At 41.1% G+C, this 21,244-nt stretch overlaps 1 protein-coding gene across 2 annotated transcripts in view; it reads left to right on the top strand.

Moving 5' to 3' along the window:
- Window positions 1-9,828: 9,828 nt before the first annotated feature.
- Window positions 9,829-21,244, top strand: part of tox (thymocyte selection-associated high mobility group box) — a 297,637-nt gene continuing 286,221 nt past the window's right edge. For both annotated transcript variants that reach the window (XM_078540444.1, XM_078540445.1), the window contains exon 1: window positions 9,829-10,089. In XM_078540444.1, the coding sequence (XP_078396570.1) occupies window positions 9,988-10,089 (102 nt within the window). In that variant the 5' untranslated portion in view covers window positions 9,829-9,987. The remainder of the gene's footprint in view (window positions 10,090-21,244) is intronic.

Below are 21,244 nucleotides of genomic sequence, written 5' to 3' on the forward strand. Positions count from 1 at the left end.
GTCTAACCAATATGAAAATTCTTTATCATCTACGCCTCAAGATGCTGTTTTCAAAGAACTGAAGTTAAGAAAACTCACTTTGAATTTGATTGGTTCAGGGTATTGTGTCTCACTTTGCCTGGGTCTTTTAAAATCTATGGGCAGGATTTTCCCATCGGCGAGCGGGGGGCGGGGCCCACTCACCGGTGCATAAAATAACACGGGGTGACGTTGGGCGGAACTCCAGACGCCACCGCGCCCCATTTAAATTTTCCGGTCGGCAGCAGCGCAGCAAAATCAACTGTGCGCCCGCCGACCGAGGTCATTGACAGAGTAATTGAACTAATTAGTGGACCTGCCCGTCCAACCTTAAAGTTGAGCAGGCCAGGAGCCCCAATGGGAATTAGAAAAAGCATGAGCCTCATCCATGTGCAGGATGAGGTTTCATGCAGGTTTTAAAAAATTTTAATAAAGTTTTTGTAAAAATTATGGACATGTCCCAACTCATGTGACAGTGTCACATGAGGGGACATGTCAGGGAAATTTTATTATTCTATTTTTAGCTTTTTTACATTTAGAGCCAATCTCCCTGAGGCAGCACTTAGCATGCGCGAAAGAGCGCACTCTCGATTTTGGGATTTCCCCCCACTGCCCTCACAGGGATCACACAGCGCTTCTGTGCTGATGCCACTCTGGGCGGGCCTTAATTGGCCCGCCCACGAAAAATGGCACCGGACCTCCCAATCAGGGGCGCCCATCGGAAGTGTGCCTGTGCGCACCCGCCCTTCAACTTTGCCCCCGACGGTGGGGAGGATCCTGTCCTATGTGTCTTTCTGTTGCCTTAATGAAAGTGTAACTGGGAGTTAGATTGATTAGGGGATTTAGAAGTTATCATATTAGTAATTTGTAGATCTATGTATGTATTTCAAAAATAACTTCTCTTATTAATAAATGCTTAATCTAGTTTTGTAAAACCTATAAGGCTTGGTGGTCTGATTACGACTGAATTCAAAACATGCATCTCAAAATTTATACAAACTGCAAAACAAGTTGTGGCAGTTCTTTCAAGTTTCCCATGGGATTTGAACAACTCAGCATTTACCACTGGCTGTGCCATAATATCCAACCCAAATATATTTGAGATTATTTAATGAATTATGTAAATTCTCATACCTCCACCATCACTTTTGACTAATTTAGCAGAACTAAACCATCTAATTTATACAGTTGAGTTACATGCTGCCATTGTCAAATAACTCTTGAAAGGGCCTCATAAAATGCTTCAGTTATAAAAACATCGTACAACTTTGATCATCATAATCTAAGACCCAAAACTGGTGTCCTGATGGAGGTATTTGAGATTATGAAAGGGTTTGATAGGATAGATTTAGCAAAGAGGTTTCAATTTATGAGAGGACTAGAACTGGGGCCATAAATCTAAGATTGTCACCAATAGATTCAATAGGGAAGTCAAGAGAAACTTCTTTATCCAGAGAGTGATTAGAGTGTGGAACTTGCTGCCACAGGGATTGGTTGAGGTGACTAGATTAGATACACTTAAAGGGAGGTTAGGAGAAAGTAATACAAGGATATAGGAGCTGGATTTAAGAAACATGGGAGGAAGTTTGTGTGGAGCATAAACACTGACATGGACCTGTTGGGCTGAATGCCCTACTTCTGTGCTTAAATACTATGTAAGCTATATAAACAATCTAAAAAGTAAAATGGAAGCAACCCATGGTTAAAATGTGCTAACAATTTTTGCTGCATTGGCCCAGCCCTTAACTCGCCTCAGTTGAATAAGTCCCTCTTGTTTTAATGGCAAAATGTGAATAATTGGGCCTGCTTCTGTAGTAGCACTTTTATCTGAAATCCAAAAATTGTGGGTTCAATTCCTCTGTCAGAACTTGAGTATATAAAATAAGCTGAGACCTAGATACAGCAATGGTGGAGTACTGCATTATCAGAGATGCTGTGCTGAATTGTCCCAGGTTTGCACTAAGTGCGGTAGCAGGCATGACAAAAGTTGTTTTATCCATCAGCCGCAATGACGGTTTTCGCGCCGTATCGTCCCATTCCCGACACAACCTGCTTCATTAATAATACATTCCTGGGAAAATGCCTGATCACTGGCAAGGAGGCCTCTGATTCAGCTGCCCTGCCGTCACCTCAGGCCTTCAATAATCCAGGCGCCATATTTAAAGGGCGTCCCTACACAGAGCTAGAACTCTCTAAGGGGTCAGAAGCTTCTGCAAAGTCATGGCTGCCAAAGGAAGGAAACATGCTGCCCCCAAATTTAGCAACGCCTCTCTCAGGTGCTGAATGGACGCAATGGAGCCCACATTGAAGTCCTCTACCCCCCACTCTGGGCGAAAACTAGTAACAAAGGTCACCAAACCAGCATGGGAGGCAGTGTCAGCGTTGGTCAGCATCAACACCCTGCAAAAGAGGACAGCCATCCAGTGCTGAAAGAGGATGAATGATCTCCTCTCTTCCGCCAGGGTAATTCATCCTTCTCATCAATCTCAACTCACAGACTCACAAACACATCACACATCCACATGGATCTCACTCACTGCCAATTCAAGGGACATCACCATTCACTCTCTCACACACACCTTCATCTACCCTGTGGATCATGTCCTCATCCCACCAATGGCACCACTCATCACTCACCATCCGCACATGCCAAGCATCATTCTCATCTGGCCTGCAGGCGTCCTGCAGGACAAGCTGGCACACAACAAAAGGGAGAGGTCACAGACTAGTGGAGGAATGCCTGGCATCATGACTGTGAGAATAGAGCCATCCAGCTGGCTGGCAATGATTTGGACTGTTCCTGTGCTGATGGTGAGGTTGGCGATGTTCAACCAAGTGAGGATCCAGCAGCACAACATCCATAAGGCAACCATGCTGTGAATGAGTTCCCTTGTTCCGCAGTCCCCATGCCACACAATAATTATCTCTCCTTCGTTTTGCAGCCACATCTGGGAAGCAGCTGAGGGGGGTCCATGAGCCAGGTCCTCGATTCAGTCCCCGAACACACTTCGGAAGAAGAATCTGATGACACCCTAATTGAAGACCGTTCACAGTGCTCACACACAGACATGCACCTCGGGGATTTAGTTCTAGAGCAGCTTCGGAGTGCCAATCTGGTGAACACATCACACTGTCTGATCCACAGCAGGTGGTGGCAGGGGCTTCCCAGGTTTATGGTACTGAGTGGGCTGCTGGAGGTCAGGAATCTGCTGAGACCGAGTCAGATGAGGAGCCTCTGGACTTGGTCATACCTCAGTTGCTGGAGTTGCAGAGGCAAGCTCGGGAACAACAGGAAAGGATGTCCGCTGCATTCCTTACAAAACACAATGGAGGAGTCCATCTGCCTTCATATTGAGGTGATAGCGCCGTCATGCCAACGCACGAGGTCAACACTGTAGGATGGTGGCCGCCATGGAGATCTTGGTCCAGGACATCGATTCTGAGCTGTTGTTCAGGCTGAAAACCATCGCTGACACCAAAGTTGACCTCCAGCAGTGTCAACGCGAGAGGGGTGCATGGTAGTTTGATCTCACTCCCACTTCCCCTTCTCCTCAAGAGTCAGCCAGGGGCCCTCGGGCACCCAAAGGGAGGAGGATCAGCAGGTGCACACCCCGGGGCCATCTACCCAGGTGACTCTGGGGGCGTCCAGCCCATCTGAATCCCCTCTTCCTTTGACCTCAACCGCTCCAGCTCCACAGGCCGAGGAGGGTGCAACTACCACACAGCAGGATACCGAAAGCAAGCTGGGATCCTCCAGGTCTCGGCCCTCCAGAGGACGCCCACCAAGATCAGCACAGACAGGGCGTAGCAGTCAGCAGGCTGCCTCCACCATTGCTGTGGATGTCGGGGAAGCACCAAAAAAGAGCGGCAGGGTTAGGAAGGTTAAGAAGTTGTATTTGTACAGCCTGGGCATGGGTGTTAATCCCTTGTACATAAGGTTCACTATTGTAAATAAACTCCCAAGAATGTCTCCTTGTCTGTGGCTCCTTGTTATGATGTGCAGTGTTCATGTCACTCAGATGTGAAACCTTGGTTTCTGCACAAGATAAAGGCAGGTGTTTCAGTCCAGGCCCTCTTTCCTGTGCTTTGTGCAGCCTTCAGACCAACATGATGGTCCAGCTTCACACTCACTAGACACATTAGTGAGACCTCGATGGTGCTTGTCATTGCTGCCAGAATGTCGTGGACAGGCATCACAGAGTTCTGTCATTCTCTCTGTGAGCTCTCAGCATCGAGGTTGGGCTGGCCCCCATCTCTTCAGCATCTGTGACCGGTGATGCTGTGCTCCTGAATGGGTCAGGCGCTGAAGGCTGACAAAGGGTCAGATACACTTAAAGTTTCATGGCTGTGTCTCAATGACATGACCCTGTTCACAGAGCGCAAGCGAGCTGCCCTTGACCAGATGGCAGTCACATATTCACGGAGGCAATAGATCTAAGGAGTGTCCTCACCACATGTCATCATCATCCTCCTGGAACCTAGCGGTTATTAGGGCCTCCGCTGCGTGTCCATGACATGAGCCTGAGCACTGAGTGTATGTGCACTGCCATCTGCCACACAGGAGTCAAACGTTCACAGATGCAAGGCGAGGATGTTTGGACTGTCCTCACTGCATCTCGTCATTATCCTCCCCAAATCTTGCGGCCATGAGGGCCTCCCGAGCGCGCCTGCCTCTTCTGCCCAGTACAATGACCTCATCGCCGGCATCCTCGCCTTCAAGGACCTCATCGTCACCTCCTTCGATGTCCTCATTGGGGAATACATGCAGCTCCTCCATCTCCTCCTTAGCCAGGTCCTCCCCCCATTGGTGCGCCAAGTTGTAGAGCGCGCAGAAAGCGACAATGATGTGCTTCACCCTCTGGGGACTGTATTTCATTCTCCTACCAGACCTGTCGAGGCAAATGAGGAACCTCATTTTCAAAATGCCTATCATTTACTCCACCAAAGTCTGGGTTGTGGCAAGAGCCTCATTGTACTGTCGCTCTACTGCAGTCTGGGGCCACCGCACCAGCATCATCAGCCATGGTCTCAATGGGTAGCTCTTGTGCCCAAGGAGCTAACCCTGCAGTCTTTCTGGATCCTGGAAGATGTCAGGGATCTAAGACCTGCTGAGGATGTAGGAGTCATGGACACTCACTGGGAATCGTGCACAAACCTGTAGGATGTGTTTGTGGTGGTCGCACACCATCTGAACATTTAGCGAGAGGAAGCCCTTGCGTTTGATGTAGTTGACAGCTTGTTGCCACAGAGATTTAAGCGTCACATGAGTACAGTCAGTGGCACCCTGCACCTGTGGAAAACCAGAGATCTGTGCAAATCCCAGTGCTCTTGCTTCCTGGCTTTCCTGATCCCAGGTGAAATGCACAAAGTTCTGGGCCTACACGAAGATGGCGTCTATGACCTCCTGGATACACTTGTACATGGAAGCTTGTGAGATCCTGCACAGGTCACCTGTGGAGCCCTGGAAGGAGTCACTGGCATAAAAATTGAGCACCATGGCCACTTTCACAGCCATTGATAGTAGATGTCCTCCATGTCCCCATGGTGCTAAATCCTGAAGCGTGACAAACCAGTTCCCTAGACATGGGCAGTCTTTGGTGACACTGGTTCTCAGTCATCTATAGGAATGATGGGTGCTGTCTATAGACCCTGGGTCTAACAAGGCACCTACGCGCGATGCCTCTCTGTGAATCTTCAGCTGCATGCGCAGCAGGCCCTGCCGCTCCTTCATCTTGAGGGAGGTGCTCCTCCCTTTGCTGAGCCAGGTGCCTCTGTCACACTCTTCTTTTTCTTCTCTGCTCCCTTTAAGCAATGAGGCATACTGCTAAATAACCAGGCTCCATGATCCTGATGTTCTCCTTCTGCAGGATCAAAGAGAGAGATGCATGGGTAAGCATGTGTCTCCTAAGGACCTCTTTGTTTAAGTCTGAAGGCCCCTTCATGCATGCAGGAGAATGCTGGCCACCACTTGGATGGCTAGTGTGTAGTGCGCTCATTGACTATCCGAAACCCCACCCGCCCAAGCCCCACTCCACTCGACCGATTGGCGGCAGCTTTGCCCATTGGACTGCATGCTGTGCTCTCAGCTCAGGCGCAGGCATTCTCCTAACCCGTACTGCAAGGCTGCACTGTTAGCTTGAACCATGATGGATACTGTTCCAAACTTCAATAAAGACATTGCAAGGGGCTGCGAGTGCCTCCACCAGTGACTGCACCATGGCCACCTTTCACAAGGGGATTGTACAACTTGCCAAGTTGGCCAATTGCTCTACTGCCCTCTGAAACACACATTAATTTGCAGTCTGCGCACAAGGGCTGAAGAGATCTAGAGTATTTGGTGGCAGATTCATGCTTTTGCATTGCTTGAGTGGGTAGTAAAGCTTCAGAGGCCCAACTCTAAGTACATCAATGGATCTGCTGTTGAATGGTCTCAGCTGTGGAAATATTTGCACTTTTGATAAGATTTTCCAAGTGCGTGGCTGCTTCCTTCACATCCCCCTCCCTCCACCTCCCTGGCATGTGCTTGAGTACTTCCTAGAGTCTGTGCTGCCTTGCCCCCCATCGCTGTCCCCTCCAGCCTGTCCTCTACTGTAGCCCTTGCACCGGCACCGCAATGAAAGCCAGCCAACGAAAAGAGACTTGCCTGTGCCCACTTCGAATGCACGGCGCCGCTTCCTTAATGCCCTATGGGCAATGCTCCGAGCGCTGCGCAAGGTTGTGTGCACTCACCTCCGAGTTCTCCTTGAAGTTTAGGTCGCTAGGTGCATGCCTTATAAAGGCAGTCATGAAGCACGCCATCCTGAAGTCACGCCAACGTAGGTTGTAAGTTTGACGTGGGGGGATGATTCCGCTGAGCAGGGCTTATAGTAAGATGCTGAAGTATTGAAATTAGGTTCCCAATGTGCGGCAGCGGGTGGAGTGGACGATCGCAAACTTTCATGATGGTGTGAAGCCGATTTTTGTCCTTCTCACCATATTGTCTCCTCCCCGCCTCCCTGCCTGCCCGCCATGACGCCCAACACCAATGGGGCCGGAAAATTCCGGCTGCTGTCTTTTGGTTGAGGTGTTAAACTAAAGTGCTCAATACTCAAATAGATTAACTGGTCATTCATCACACTGTTCTTTGTGAACCTTGCTGTGTTTGGCTTCCATATTTGCCTACAGAATGGTGATAGCGTTTCAAAAATAACTTATAAGTTGTGCAACATTTTGGGATGTTCTGAGGAACAGTAAAAGGGATTATATAAACGCAAGTTCTTTTTTCCATTCTCAAAAAATGCACGACATCTTTCTTTCATGGACCTACTTGAGAGGCAAGTAAATGCAGCAAAAAAGAATTTAAAGGTGATAGAATCGGTCAATGTATTCTGGAAATGATTATACATTTATGTATTTCAACGGATATTTCTTATGTTCTTACATTCCTATGAATGTCAGTGAGCTTCCTAACATGCTGGAAATAAGATATAATTGTAGTTGCCCCTATTCAATAGTTCTGAGCCTGGCTCGTAAACATAGTTTGGAACAGCAGCATGAAAATGATTTTGACTCTTACCCATTTAATCACACAGAAAGAACCTGCATTTATGTTGTGCATTCATGATCTCAGGGCTTTCCAATGGACTTCACAACCAAGGAGATACATTTTTTAAGTGTATTTACTTTTGTAATGTTGGGAAATGAAGCAGTTTGCACATAGTAGGGGGTCACAGTGATGTGTTAAATGACGAGTCAATTTGATGTAGTGATTTTGGCTGAGGGATGTCAGTTGAGCAGGGCACAAGGAGAACTCCCCTTCTCTTCTGAAAACTGAGCCATGTGATACTTGATGTCCATCTGAGAAGGCATCAGTTTAATAACTCATTTAAAAAATAGCATCATTAAATGAACAACGTCCCTCAGTACCGCATTGAAATATCAGCCTGGATTATGTGCTCAGGAGCTCTTATGTTGCAGTAGGTACTGTCCCTGCCTCTAAGCCAGAAGCTCCGGGTTCAAGTCGCGCTAGTACCTGATGGCCAAGGAAGGTGCGTTCATAACGTGGCCAAACAGGTTGAGTATCAACTTGTAAATCCTACCAACATATGCCAATAGCAGGTGCTAAGAGTGGAAGAGGTTCCTGGTCAGCCATGTGATGGAAAGAAATTGCAGCTTCTACCATCACTATCCATAGCTCCAGGTTACAACATGCATGTTGCCACGGTAACTCAGCTTCCTTGGGAGGCTGGATGGCTCAGTTGGCTGGTGTGGATCAGGTTGGTGTTATTAACATTAGGTTCTAATCCCTCTTCCAACTGAGGTGGATTTGGGACCTGCCTCCTTGCCCTTGTTGTAGTGGAGGTTGTAGTGCTGTGGGCTGGACCTGTCTTCAGACAGAGCTCTGGAGAAGAAGATTATGTGCTCAAGTCTCTAGAGTGGGACCTGTAAACACAAATGTCTGACTGAGCAAAATTGATACCTTGGAAAAAGTCATGGTAAAGTTTACTTCCTCTTATTTAAAAAAAAACTTGAAATGTTTATCTTTACAAATTTCAGGGCCAAAATTGTATAACATTAACTGTACTAAAGATTACAGGGTGGTGAAAGGTACACTGGGTTGTGATGAGCACATCTCTTAACAAGTTCCATTTTAACTACTGGAGGCACCATTTCTAATCACATTCAATCTACAACAACATTTTTTAAAAACCATTAATGTAAACTGAAAAGGAACATAATCAAAAATTTTGTTTAATTTGAGTAATTTTTGAGTAATTTCCAGCTGTTGAACTGCGCGAAGAATAAGCAAGATTTGTAGTTTTCATTGAAAATGGACAGTTATTGATGTTATTCCCAGAACACCAGTAAAATCAAGGGAACATCTTGAAATCACATCCAATAAAAATGGAATTTGACCTATTAAGTCACCATAAAACAATGGTCTAAATAATAAATTGATGGAATCATGGAATACGATCCCAAAAACACCAGTAAGCATTCTACAATCTGGTGTAATAAAAATGAAGAAGCAAGACACTATAGATGCTGGAAATCAGAAATAAGAACAGAAAATGCAGGAAACACTCAGGAGGTCTGGCAGCATCTGTGGAGAGAGAAACAGAGTTAACAGTTCAAGTCAATGATCCTTCACCAGAAAACAGAATAAAATGGAACTTAACTTGTTTGAACATTGTGAAACGGTAATCTTATGAATGATTGGGGTATAGGGGGATTGCTACCAGCACGTCCCCCTAAGCTTTTCACAGAATGTGGGAGGGGTGGGTGAAATATTGCTGCTTGTGGCATTAGTTATAAAGTTGGTTGGTGGCAAGGTGTGTGTGTGTGTGTTGGGGGTGTGCTTTGATATATGTTAATACTGCCCAGAATCATTGTACTGGCATGTTGTCTAATGGTTCATTTTCTGTACATCAAAACAAACCATTTGTTAGGCAGGATAATGTATGGCTTTGTGTTAGTTAGCTGAGTTATTGGCGTTAAGAGTCTGTAAGCCTGTAACTGTTAGAGCGCATCCCTGGCGGCCACTGTGTGCCAGTGCGGCTGGAGCCTCTCTCTTTGTGTGGAAGCTGGTGCCGCTCTTGTGCTCTCCTCACAGCGAAGCTCATCGGCTGCCGAAGGTTGACAAAACTACACATCCTCCTCTTGTAAATGGGAGGGGGGGGAAGTCAGGAAATTCTCTTTAGCTTTTGAAAAAACGTTTTCCTTACTGACTTGATTTTTTAAAAAAAAATTCTTCAAGTATTACTGGACTGCAAAGCTGTTTATTTTGGAAGCAGAAAACTACAGGCTGCTACAAAACTGCTTTTTTTTTTGGAGAGTTCTCTTACTGTAGACCACAAACGGATGTGAGACAGGGAAGGTGTCTCTCCTCCCTCTCCTGTTTCTTCTCTCTCTCTTTCTTTCTGCTCTCACCAACAACCCAGAAAAAAAAAAGGGGAGCTGCTGAATGTGTTCACTGCAAATTTCACTGAAATGGACGTGAGGTTTTATCTACAGACTGCTCCAGCTAACATCTCCACAGATTCTCCCTGCCTGGGACCTTCACCCTGCTTAGATCCATACTATAGCAATAAGGTGATTTATTTTAGTTTTCTTTAAAGCATGTATTATTACACATGTGTCTGAATGTTTCTGGAGTTCTGGCGCGTGCAAAGCTGCTATCAGTATATTGCAAGCCTGAGAGAGAGCAGTGTTGTGCAGCCACTGGCTCTTTTGGCTGGGTACAATAAGGTGGTACTGATGAGTTTTGAAGCGCATCGTATTGCATTGTAAGTGAACGTTGAAGCCGGGATGTTAGAGCAGATCGGTGGACAGACAGTGCACCTCGGTTTTTGCAGCTTTCCCCCACTTTTAATCACAGGATCTTTACAGTACTGAGTGGTATGGTAGTAAAACTGCATTGATCTCAATAAACTAGTTCCGACTCATTTCCTTTCATTGTGTCAGTAATTGTGACCGAACAGGTTGTGGATCATGTTTGTGGCCCGCAGTGTCAGTTGATAGACTAACAGTTGCCTTCTAACATTTTAAAATCTCTGGGCAAAGGAGTGCAGCGTTCTCAGTAACTTTTTTTTTCATAACTGGTAATTGCAAATATCGTTATAGCAGGCTAAATGTTTCTAACTAGTGATCTGGCCCGATGTTTCAGTGCCTACTACATAACAAGTGAATAAACTTTAAAAATGTCCTTTAGATTCAGTTGACTGACTTTTTAGTGCGTGCAGTATTTAAGCATGAAGGACGGAGTACAATTAAAATGAATCAATTACTATGGTGTCAGTTTACTCCCGTTGACAACGTATTTGCTTGTATTGGGTGGTTGCATTAGTTCAAATTAGTTTTAAGCTGCATCAGACCTACTGTTTGAAAAGTGTCCTATGTACATCAGTACGAGCACTGAGTAGCAAGGCAATTCAAATAAGGCTGGTTATGGCAAATGTGTGAGGTATCTCTTGTGTAAACAGACAAAAATGGATGGTATGCTGTTGTATGTGGGTCAGACTACAGGACAAACACAGAGGACCTTTCAGGAGCTATGAGACATGAACAGAAATCCCTAGTTAAGTGTACGCATGGGGTGTGTGTATATAATAAAGTGGCAGCAAAGAAATCAAATGTATTTATTAATATTCCCAAAAGTAAAATTGCATATACAGCAGTTATTTCATTTAAACATCCATGCTTAATTTTGTATGATATTGCAAATTAAAGTAGGATGCCAGTTATACAGCATTTGATACTATTATGTAGTTAATGTTAAACCATGAGACATCATGGATATATTTAAATACAGATAAAAGTAATCCATTGCAAATGTTAACATCATATCTAATAATATCAGTTTCTTTTTAAGAGCATCTTTTTTTTGAAGTTCCTGTCAATTCAATTTTTATTTTTTATTTTACAATCAATATAACCTTAGGAAATAATGAGCTTGTTTGAGCGAACCTGTAACAAATTAAAATTCAGACTGTGATATGCATAGAACATTCAGAACCTGAAAACTGGAAAAACAAAGTTACTACTTCAATGGTGACATAATAAAGCATCGTTAGCCTTTTGTGAGCAGCATGGTGCATCACGGACAGGTGCACTGTTCGATTTTGGTGGCATTAACATTGCCAAAACAAGAAAGTAAACCACAGATAAACAACAAATTGTCTTAGGTTTTTTTGTATATGATACACATTTGAATATAATGCCCGGACACGTAACACACATTTTTTGTGGGCTTTTTTTAGATTAATACACACTCACTTTAGGCTTTTTCCTGTATTTTCTCACGCAAAATGATACGCATCATACACAAAAATAAAATCAAGCTTCATTTAGTAAAATGTTTAGCAGCTAACATGGAATCTTTTATGTTAAAAAAGAGACCCAAAACTATTAATGTATGTGAAAAATTCCAGTATTTTGTCAAAGTGAAAGTAACAGAAATAGTTAAGTTTGAGGCTAGTCTAGCCTTGGTGTTTATGATTACATTCATAGAATACTTCTTAGTTTATGATGTCAATTGAACCCAAGATTGGGTTACATCCTTGTAATTCATTCTTTCTTTTCTATGTAATTATCTGCAATAACATCTGAGTCTTCAGATGAATCAATGAAAAATGGATGGAATTAATAAATTGTTTTAGACAAATTATTTTCTGAAAACACAGGAAGGTGTTAAGTGCTCAAAGTTCCTTTTCGCATACAAGTGAGCTCTGGTGCCAATCCAAATGGCCAACAAATTGTTGCCTGCTATACATAACCTATTATTTTTCACTTAGCACAATTCTGAAAATGGTATCAACTTCCCTGTTATGAGCAAATAATTGTTAACTCGCCGATGCAATATCTTTCTAGTGAATTTTATTCAGTTTTCTAATCATTGTTATGTCCTTTCATTCATTTCCATAGGATGCTGGTGATTTATTTGATTTGTTTTAGTGAAATTATCATTTTCTTTGTGAGCATTTGAGTGTTCTGAGTAAGAATTGACCTTTCTGATAAATGGTGCTGGGTGCAGTTTTCTCCAGTCAACCATACATCATTAGTAGCTATTGTGAATTGCCCAGGGTTGCTCTTTACCATATCAGAAGCCATTTATTTTCAGTCTTTTAAATACCCTTTAACTTGTTGCAAAATACAGCAAGTAACTAAAAAAAAAATGTTGCCAGAGTAATTTACTAACTGCAAGTATCGACTTTTCAGAAAACAGTAACATTTGAACAAATGGGCTATTTAGAAAAGTACAGGTCGTATAATGTAATAATAACATTTAGTGGTTAATAAAAGAACCCTATCTACGCTCCCTTGATGGCTATAAAAAGCTGTTATGTTCATGGCATCAATTGGGATACAGCTGCTATGCGTTAATGATACATCATTGTCTGACTGATACACACAGAAGAGGTCAAACCTGAAGTGACCCTCAGAACACTTAACAAACTAATCTAGTTTTAAATAACATATTACCACCCCAGAAACCTAAGTATTTCTGGCATCAAATTGGACAGTCGCAAGTAAACAGATGCCATGGAGAACAACTTCTATGGTGGTAATCAATGGAAGCTAGAAAATAAAGAAGTCCTGCAAAGTTATTATATGTTCAATTTTTAAAGAGTTGGACCTTAAAGACTTTAAAATTAACAGAGTGTAACACTTTCATAGGTTAAGGAAATAGTAATTTAACATTAGTTATGCATTTCAATGCAAGAGAGTTTTATTTCTGTATTTAACAGGATGTTTAGGAAATTCACTTTTATTCCTATTGTCCAATAACATTGTTTGAGCATCTAATTTTAATTTGCATGTAAGTGTTTTTTTTATTTTAATTTGTTCTCAATTACACTGCCTAATTATAGCAGTTGTTTTCTAACATTTCATGTTTTAAGGGCTTGTAAATATCAAACCTAAATGGCATTCCACTTTGTTTCATTGGTTTTCCCAACATTTTAAATAAATAGTAACAAACTTACATTAAAACTTTTAAAGGAAACCTTGTGACTTTTTGGGGAAGGCTGAGTTAGAGATAAACATTATATATTTAAATGCAGCTCTGTTTAAATTATTCTAAGTAAACGGGGAATGTTTTCTGGTAAAACATTCTGTTAAACAGAACAGAGCCTTAAGCAAATGCATTGCTACTTTAGTTTGATTTTTTTTGTTGCATTTTCAGCAATAGGCATCTAGTTGAAGGTGAGAAAATATTACTGTCCCATTCATGCTCTGTCGACAAGCTTCTGGAACTCAATACTTGGAATTTAATCGTTACAACATCCCTATCAATTCTACTTTTATTTGTACTTTCTACAGTTTTCTTGCATTATTTTCACATTATCTATCAATGCACAAGTGACACATTTTCAGCTTTCAAATATTGCACCTTTTCAATTCACAGTTTAGATGATGGTTGATGGTGACAGTTTTGCCGTGCGAATTTCTTTAGCAGCTAATGAAGTTTTTATGTGATGAGTATTTCAGCAGCTGCTTGCTTTTGAATGAGAAATTATAAGTTATATTGTTAGTTTCAGACATGGTATTACCTTTTTAACACAGCAAAATATATACACCATTCGTCAGTGGTGAAGCAAGTCTTATTCTCTTTAGAGTTTAGCTCACTAGGCTGATGTGAACTAGAATGGCATTGGTTATGTGGTCAGCAAATGAATAGGTCTACTTTGAATCTGGACTGCTGCCAATTTTGTGCAGACAAAAGAACTTGACAAAAGAAAGAATTGCTAATGCAAAATGCAAACTAGGAACAATCTGGAAAAAAAAACTAACAACAAAAAAATTCTGACCATATGGCAGCACTGAATTTCAAATTGTTAGGTATTTAATGTGCCTTTATAATATAAAAATAAAATTCAGGAATCCATCAGTTGCAAATATTTATGCCTCAATATATAATGGTATTTATAAAGATTGCTGTTAAATTAATCTGGTACAGTACATCAAAATTTAATTCTCAGCATGTGTTTTCAAACACAACAATGCACCCTGCAGGCTTTTTGCCAAGAAAACAGAGTTGCCCACTGTTGGAGTTCCTGTTTTTTAGTCTGTGTTGTAGTAGAAACAGTAGTTTGATCAGCTATGCCATGCTCCATATGTGACACTCATTAGTGTGTACTTGTCACTACTGCTACAGTAAAGATGCATCTGTGCTCACCTCATTTAGAAACATGAAATCTAGCAAGCCATTTTTTTCAGGATCATGTTAATTGTACTTAATTTGGATGGATGGTGGTAGTTGTGCACTTTCTGACCTGTTTAATAAAGTAGCTGAATAATTGTCACAGACTGAATCTAAAGTAAAGAAAGAATGTATTCTTTCACATCCTCAGAATGTTCCAAAGTGCTTCACAGTCTGTGAGTTACTTTTCAAGTGTAGTTATTGTTGTTTTGAAGACAAATATGGCAACTAGTTAGTGGAGTCTTTAACATAGAAGATTTCTGTAAACAAATAGTAACCAACGAGAGCATATTGTCTGAATAATGGCACCACTAACTGTCATCTTAATTTATGGAGCCAAGAGTACTTATCTTACCTTAAGTTCTGGTAGAAAACATGGCACACAGCTGTGGTTGCTCATGGCACACAGCTGTGGTTGCTCATGGCACACAGCTGTGGTTGCTACTTTGAGGTCCAATCATAGCCAGTGTTTGAAACTCTCAATTTGTACATATGAACACTTTTCTCAATTCAGATCAGGACTTAGTGGGAGAGGGGAACAATTGTTGCAGCATTGGAAATGTAGACACCTTTTAATCTCACTGGAAAAACACACAACTGCTGCTGGTGGGAAATAAACTGAACAGCATTTGCATTGCAAGCTAAGACAGAGTAACATTCTTACAGGCTGTACTACCTGGAGAAAGAGTTCAGCAAAGGAAGAGGGTTAAAAAATTAAATAAAACATTTCATAATGTTCAGCTATTACAAATGATGAAATAATAGCAAAAGATTTGAACAACAAGGGTCAGATTGATTTTTGGGAATATTATACCAGCTTTGTGAGAATATGATATATTCAGTTAAGGGTTACAGCAAAAACTTCATGATTGCATGCTTCAAGATTTTGACAGAAATAGGGATAAAATTAACGTCATATAAGTTATTCCATGAGATAATAGATGCATTGTTATGGTTGTTCCATTAATGGGATCATAAAGATTAGTTCAGTCACTGAGTCAGGCCGATGTAATGCTTTGCCTTCTGTTGCTTATGCTTCTACTTTGAACAGAGTTTTGTTTCAGATACCATGAGAAGTAATGTATGCTTCCGTTATAAACTTTTTCAGTTGAAAATGTGCTAACATACTTTACTGTAATGAAATGGAACAGATAATAAAACTGAATCTCATAGACTGCTGTTGTACATGAACAGTCAGTTGTGTTTGAGTAGTTTTACATTTTAGGCATCATATTGATTTATGTTAATTAAATGTTGCTTTTGCTAAAGTTATTTGACATCAAATGAAATGAATACATCTCCGCTACTATCACTTTTTCCAAAGGAGGAAATTAACAATAGATGGAATTGCTATCACCCGATTACTCCCAAGTATATTTTTTAAGTTCCTTAAATAAACCATAAAGAACAATTTGAGTTGGTGCCTGTTAAGTATATACAGCTCAGAAATTGCCAGCATTTTGTGAGCATTGTGAATCATTACTATTTAGTATTGAATGAGTTCTGGGAGTGACAGAAGGTAAAAGCAAATAGCTATCACTCACTCACTACCATGATCTCAGTTCATCTTGCTAATGATTTTCTGAAGGTCACAAAAGAATTGCATTGTGGCAGTTGGACTGTTTCAACCAACATAAGTCCATATCCTGAATATGGCCCCATTTGGGATTAATTCATCCATTTTTGCTCTGTAAATAAAATCAGTAAAGGTATAGAATCATACAAAGGAATCAGGCTGTTTGTAAAAACGTTCCATTCTTTTCTGTTGCCGTCTTTACCATGAAACAAAATATACCATTTACATTATTAAAAGGCAGAGGATAACTAAATGATTGCCAATATTTGACAGCTCGTGCAGTTTTCAATTGTAATTAGCAAAAACATATTTAGAAAATTTGTAATGTGTTATTAAGTATAACACAACAAACATTGTTATAAGCTTCATCCTTTTTCAAACTTCAAAATATTCAGATCTGCTGACTTAAAATGCAATATTGAGAAATAGTAAAACTGTTTAATGCTGTTATTCATCCAAAAACAGGAGTATTAAATACAACTTTAGAAAATAATTTAATGTTATTGTAAGGTTTCAATCTTTTCTTGATGCCTCACATGCCAACATTTAAAAAGAGATGTCTTACTAATAAAGCTAATCAAGATAGAATTTTACCCTGCTTGTAACAAAGGCTGTTACTGTTTAAGTTCCTGTTCAGTGGTTAGTGTGTATGGTTCATTGAGTGTTGTCAAAAAGGCTTTTCTCTTGATTGACAGCCTCATAGGAATGTGAAAAGGGATTTTAATTGCATATCATCTGTGTATATCAGAAGGAGTGCATTGGCAGCACTCACTGCAATTTATTACTGCTGAGGTCCATATCTACAGGTCAGGATATATCAGTTGCGTGCATAGTTTAAGAACTAACCATAACCCTTTAAGTGAATTTTTAGAGTTATTATTCAGCCAGTCAAGATAAGGGACACAAAACCATAAATAAGTTTCCATCATTTGTATTGCAAAAACTATTTACAGTAGTGTTTTGAACATGTTGATATCAGGAGTTTTATTCAACCTAGATTTCATTGCCAGTATTGACTCATGCAAATATATTTTTGAACTTAAGCCACAGAATGTAATACTGTGCAGGGACTTTTTAATCAGGTATTATGTAAAGCTTTTAAACTTTGTAAAACTATTCAACACTTTTGGTAAATATACTCATCATTGCTATCTCATAGCATTAATGCATAATGTCTAGTTTTATTGCATGATTACTAACTGCAATACATACTCAACTGAAATAATAATTCTGCTAATTTTTTGCTGCACTGTCTTATTTTGCAATTTATTTACTGAAAATAGTCTTTCAGAATGCTAGCATTTAGATGATAACATTTTAGCTATGGGGTTTTATTAAGCAATTTAGTGTTTGTCTGGCATGTAGGTAGCATGTTTAAAGTTATATACTCTCCTTACAAGTGGCATGCCCTATCCTTAAATATAATTCTAATCCTATATCTAATCCTTAGCCTGATCCTAACTCTAGATCCAACATAGCTCTTAAATCTAGCCTTGTCCCTAAAACTAACCCTGAGCATAACTGTAGTTCTAAATCTACCCCTCCCTTGTAACCCTATTCCAAATTCTATTGGTACAATCAACCAACTGCCGATACTGAAACTGAAGGAGAAAGGCTTCTCAAAAAATTGCACCTGCACACAAGTCACTGCCTATTGTGATGTCTCTGTTTGATGGTGGGGAGTCCTGAGCTTTATAGAAGCATAGGGATGCCATAATGCAAAGCTGCACTGTCTTGAGGTAATCTTTTGCCTCAATTTGATCAGAAAAAAGAAAGACTTGCACTTATCTAGCACTTTTCATGACCACTGGATGCTTTACAGCCAATGAAGTACTTTTTGAATTGTAGTCACTGTTCCAATGTCGGAAATCTGGTAGCTAATTTGCACTCAGCAAACTCCCACAAACCACAGAATGAGAAAGACTAGATAATCTGTTTTTGTAATGTTTACTGAGAGATAAGTATTGAATAACTCCCCTGCCCTTCTTCAGAATAGTTCTGTGGGATCTTTTGCATCCACCCAAGCAGGCAGATGGGGGCCTCAGTTTAATGCCTCATCCAAAATACAGCACCTCCAACAGTGCAGTGCTGCACTGGAGTGTCAGCCTTGCCTTTTGTGCTTAAGCCCTGGAGTGGGTCTTGAATCTAGAGCCTCATAATTTAGAGGCAAGCATACTACTAACTGAGCTACAGCTGACATTTCTGTGATGTTAATCGATAATACATTTGCCTTTTGCAAAAAATGTGTACTCAAGTTTATATATTCTGTCTACTCTACTACATTCATGACAGCTGCATTAAAATAGCCCAGGCAAGAATTAACTCAAATACCCAACTTTGTAGGCAAATGAAATCAGAATCTTTAGTATTGTTTTGTATATAACTTCTAATGTCTGCCCTTTGCACTTCAGAATATTGCATTTTTGAAATGCTCTGGGAATATCAACTCCCAGCTGAAAAGGAGGCTCCAGCGGCACATTCGAAAACCTGCGAGCTCTCTCTCTCTTGCCTGTTGCTCCATTTTCTGTGCTTTTGCTTCTCTCTAGGTATCGTGCAGACAATCAGCCGCAACTTCTGTACACTGAGTGTAAGGGGGGCAGGCTGCCTTTAAGATGTACATGCTTGCTGAATCACATGTTATCCAAGCATGTGGCTGGGCCCCCCCTTTCAGTAAGCCACTGGTCAGCAGCGCAATCCATGCTGAGCTGTATGCTGAGGAGGCAGCATGAAGTTTGTGTGATCCCTACCTCAATGGGTCTGGGGGCAAGGTAGGCATCCCTATCACAAAAATGGATCTAAATGAATTTTTTCTTCTTTGCCTTCAATTAGTGCCCATTTTCTTTTTCTTAGTGGAACCTTTCTACTTGTTTTGCTCAGGCTACCCCATGTTTTATGTGGTTATTTGTAGTAATCTCTTCAGCTCTCTATAATGTTACTTAGTGAAGACTCTTATTCGCTGACATTAAGAGTCATTAATTTATTTCTGACACATAAGATGGTGCTTTGACTAATTTTATTTTGAGTTTTAGTTCAGTGATAATAGCTGTCACTCAAAAACCTCAAGGTTTTTAAGGCAGTTCCTTGCAACTTATCCACTGTGGAAGTTGGCAACTGAGAAGGTAACTTATCACAGATCATTAAATACTATGTAAAATTTAAATTTGCAGCTCTCATTACTCGGAGCCCAGTGATAGTTTGTATAGATTCAAGTCATTATTATTGTGCCATATTTAAATCCCACTTCAAACCGTTGTGTGCCAAGCGCTAATTGATGGTAAAGATTGAAGAAGTAATTCGATTAATAGAAGTGGGAGATAAGATTAAAAAGAAACACATTTTAACAGACGGGTTCAAAAGCAATAACATTAACTTGCATTTATTTAGCGTATATAATATAGAGAAAAGGTCTAAAGGGAAAAAAAAGGATGTTAAGCCAAAGAAGTAGCTATTAGGAAGGATGGCCAAGAGCTTGGCAAAGAGATGGTTTTAATGAGGGTGTTAAAGGAATAGATAAAGGTGTTCACTGGCCTCATGTTTTTCCCATCAAATACCCTGAAAATCTCTCCCTGCAGACACACACACATGTATTTTCAAACTCTTAACTGCCTAACTTTTGCCTCTACATTTGCCGAGGTACCTCTGAACCCATTAATTTGATCAACTACTCCCTCATCTTTTTTTCCCCTTTCTATAGTACCTTATCTTTCATCCCATCTATATCTGAGTATATCCACAACTGTGTTCCTTCAAGTACAAGGAATAGCCATCCATCAGCTGACCACATCGAGCTCTACCAGGCCTTACACTCCTCCACCACTATTCTCAGATCAACCCAGAGGACAAAGATAATTCTAGCTTCTTCCTCCTAATACCAATTGCCAACTAACCCCAAACTCCTCAGTCTCTTCCACCTTATTGTCAAGAGAGTACAACTGGCTTAATACAGATCTAACATAGCCAGATTAATCAAGGAAAATGCCACAAACACTTCCAATCTATTCCAGACATCGATTCTGATCTTCAGTGACAGGTGTATGGAAACTCTTCAAAACGGGCAGGATGTCTTTGATGCGCCCTATTTCAGCACCAAGCTTGCATGGTGAACAAATGGCTTGGGCCCTATTTATGAGGTTGCCGATAAGGCCAATCTTATAATGTGTGGAACTGTAAGAATCCCAACACATGTATTAACCAGTGAAGGTAGGCTTGTGATAGACCATTGTAGAGAATCCCCAGTAGATTTCTCAACTAGTACGCCAAGGAAAGGGCGACAGAAAGAACATGTACACACATTGTGCCTGTTTCAGCCAAACAAAATAAATGATAGCCATTCGCTAGGTCACTCCTCAGGGCAATGCCTTGACCAATCAGAGTCAAGCTGCCTGGTTTAATTTTCAAACAATGCCTGGCAGTTAACTGTCAGTCACCATTAATTGGTGCATTCTCCATGGCAATGCCTCTACCAATCAGAGTCCACTTGCCAACCAATCAGCACTCCCTTCTCTTACAGAATAAAGTTGTCGCTTTCCCTGACATTGGTATTCTTGCAATTGTCCTGATGAGTGCAAGATGAAAAGCTTCGACAAAATGTCTTTTTTCAGCAATACTCATAAGCCAAGTTCCTGCCAAATCCACGATTCAATATGATCCTCCATAATGAGCGCCTGGATTGAAAGGGCCTTGTTTGCAAGTGAATAAGCTTCATAGAGACAGAGAGGGGCAGCGATTATTAGTCTGCTGGCAGCATTAAAGGAGACAGCAGTGGGTGGGCTCAACAGGTCAGGAAGTAAGTTGGGGAGGTTAGCTCTTAATGGTGCACTGAGTGAGGCACTTTGGAGAGGATGGGGACATTTTGAATTGCTGCTTGTAAAGAACTTTATGTTCTCTCTGGAGAATCCCTAGAGAAGTACAGCAGGTAGCCATGGGCTTATACTAGGCGGTTTGACATTTGGAATGTTAGCAGAAGAGTA

The sequence above is a fragment of the Cetorhinus maximus genome, chromosome 4 (assembly GCF_964194155.1).
Source record: "Cetorhinus maximus chromosome 4, sCetMax3.hap1.1, whole genome shotgun sequence".
Taxonomy (NCBI): Eukaryota; Metazoa; Chordata; class Chondrichthyes; order Lamniformes; family Cetorhinidae; genus Cetorhinus; species Cetorhinus maximus.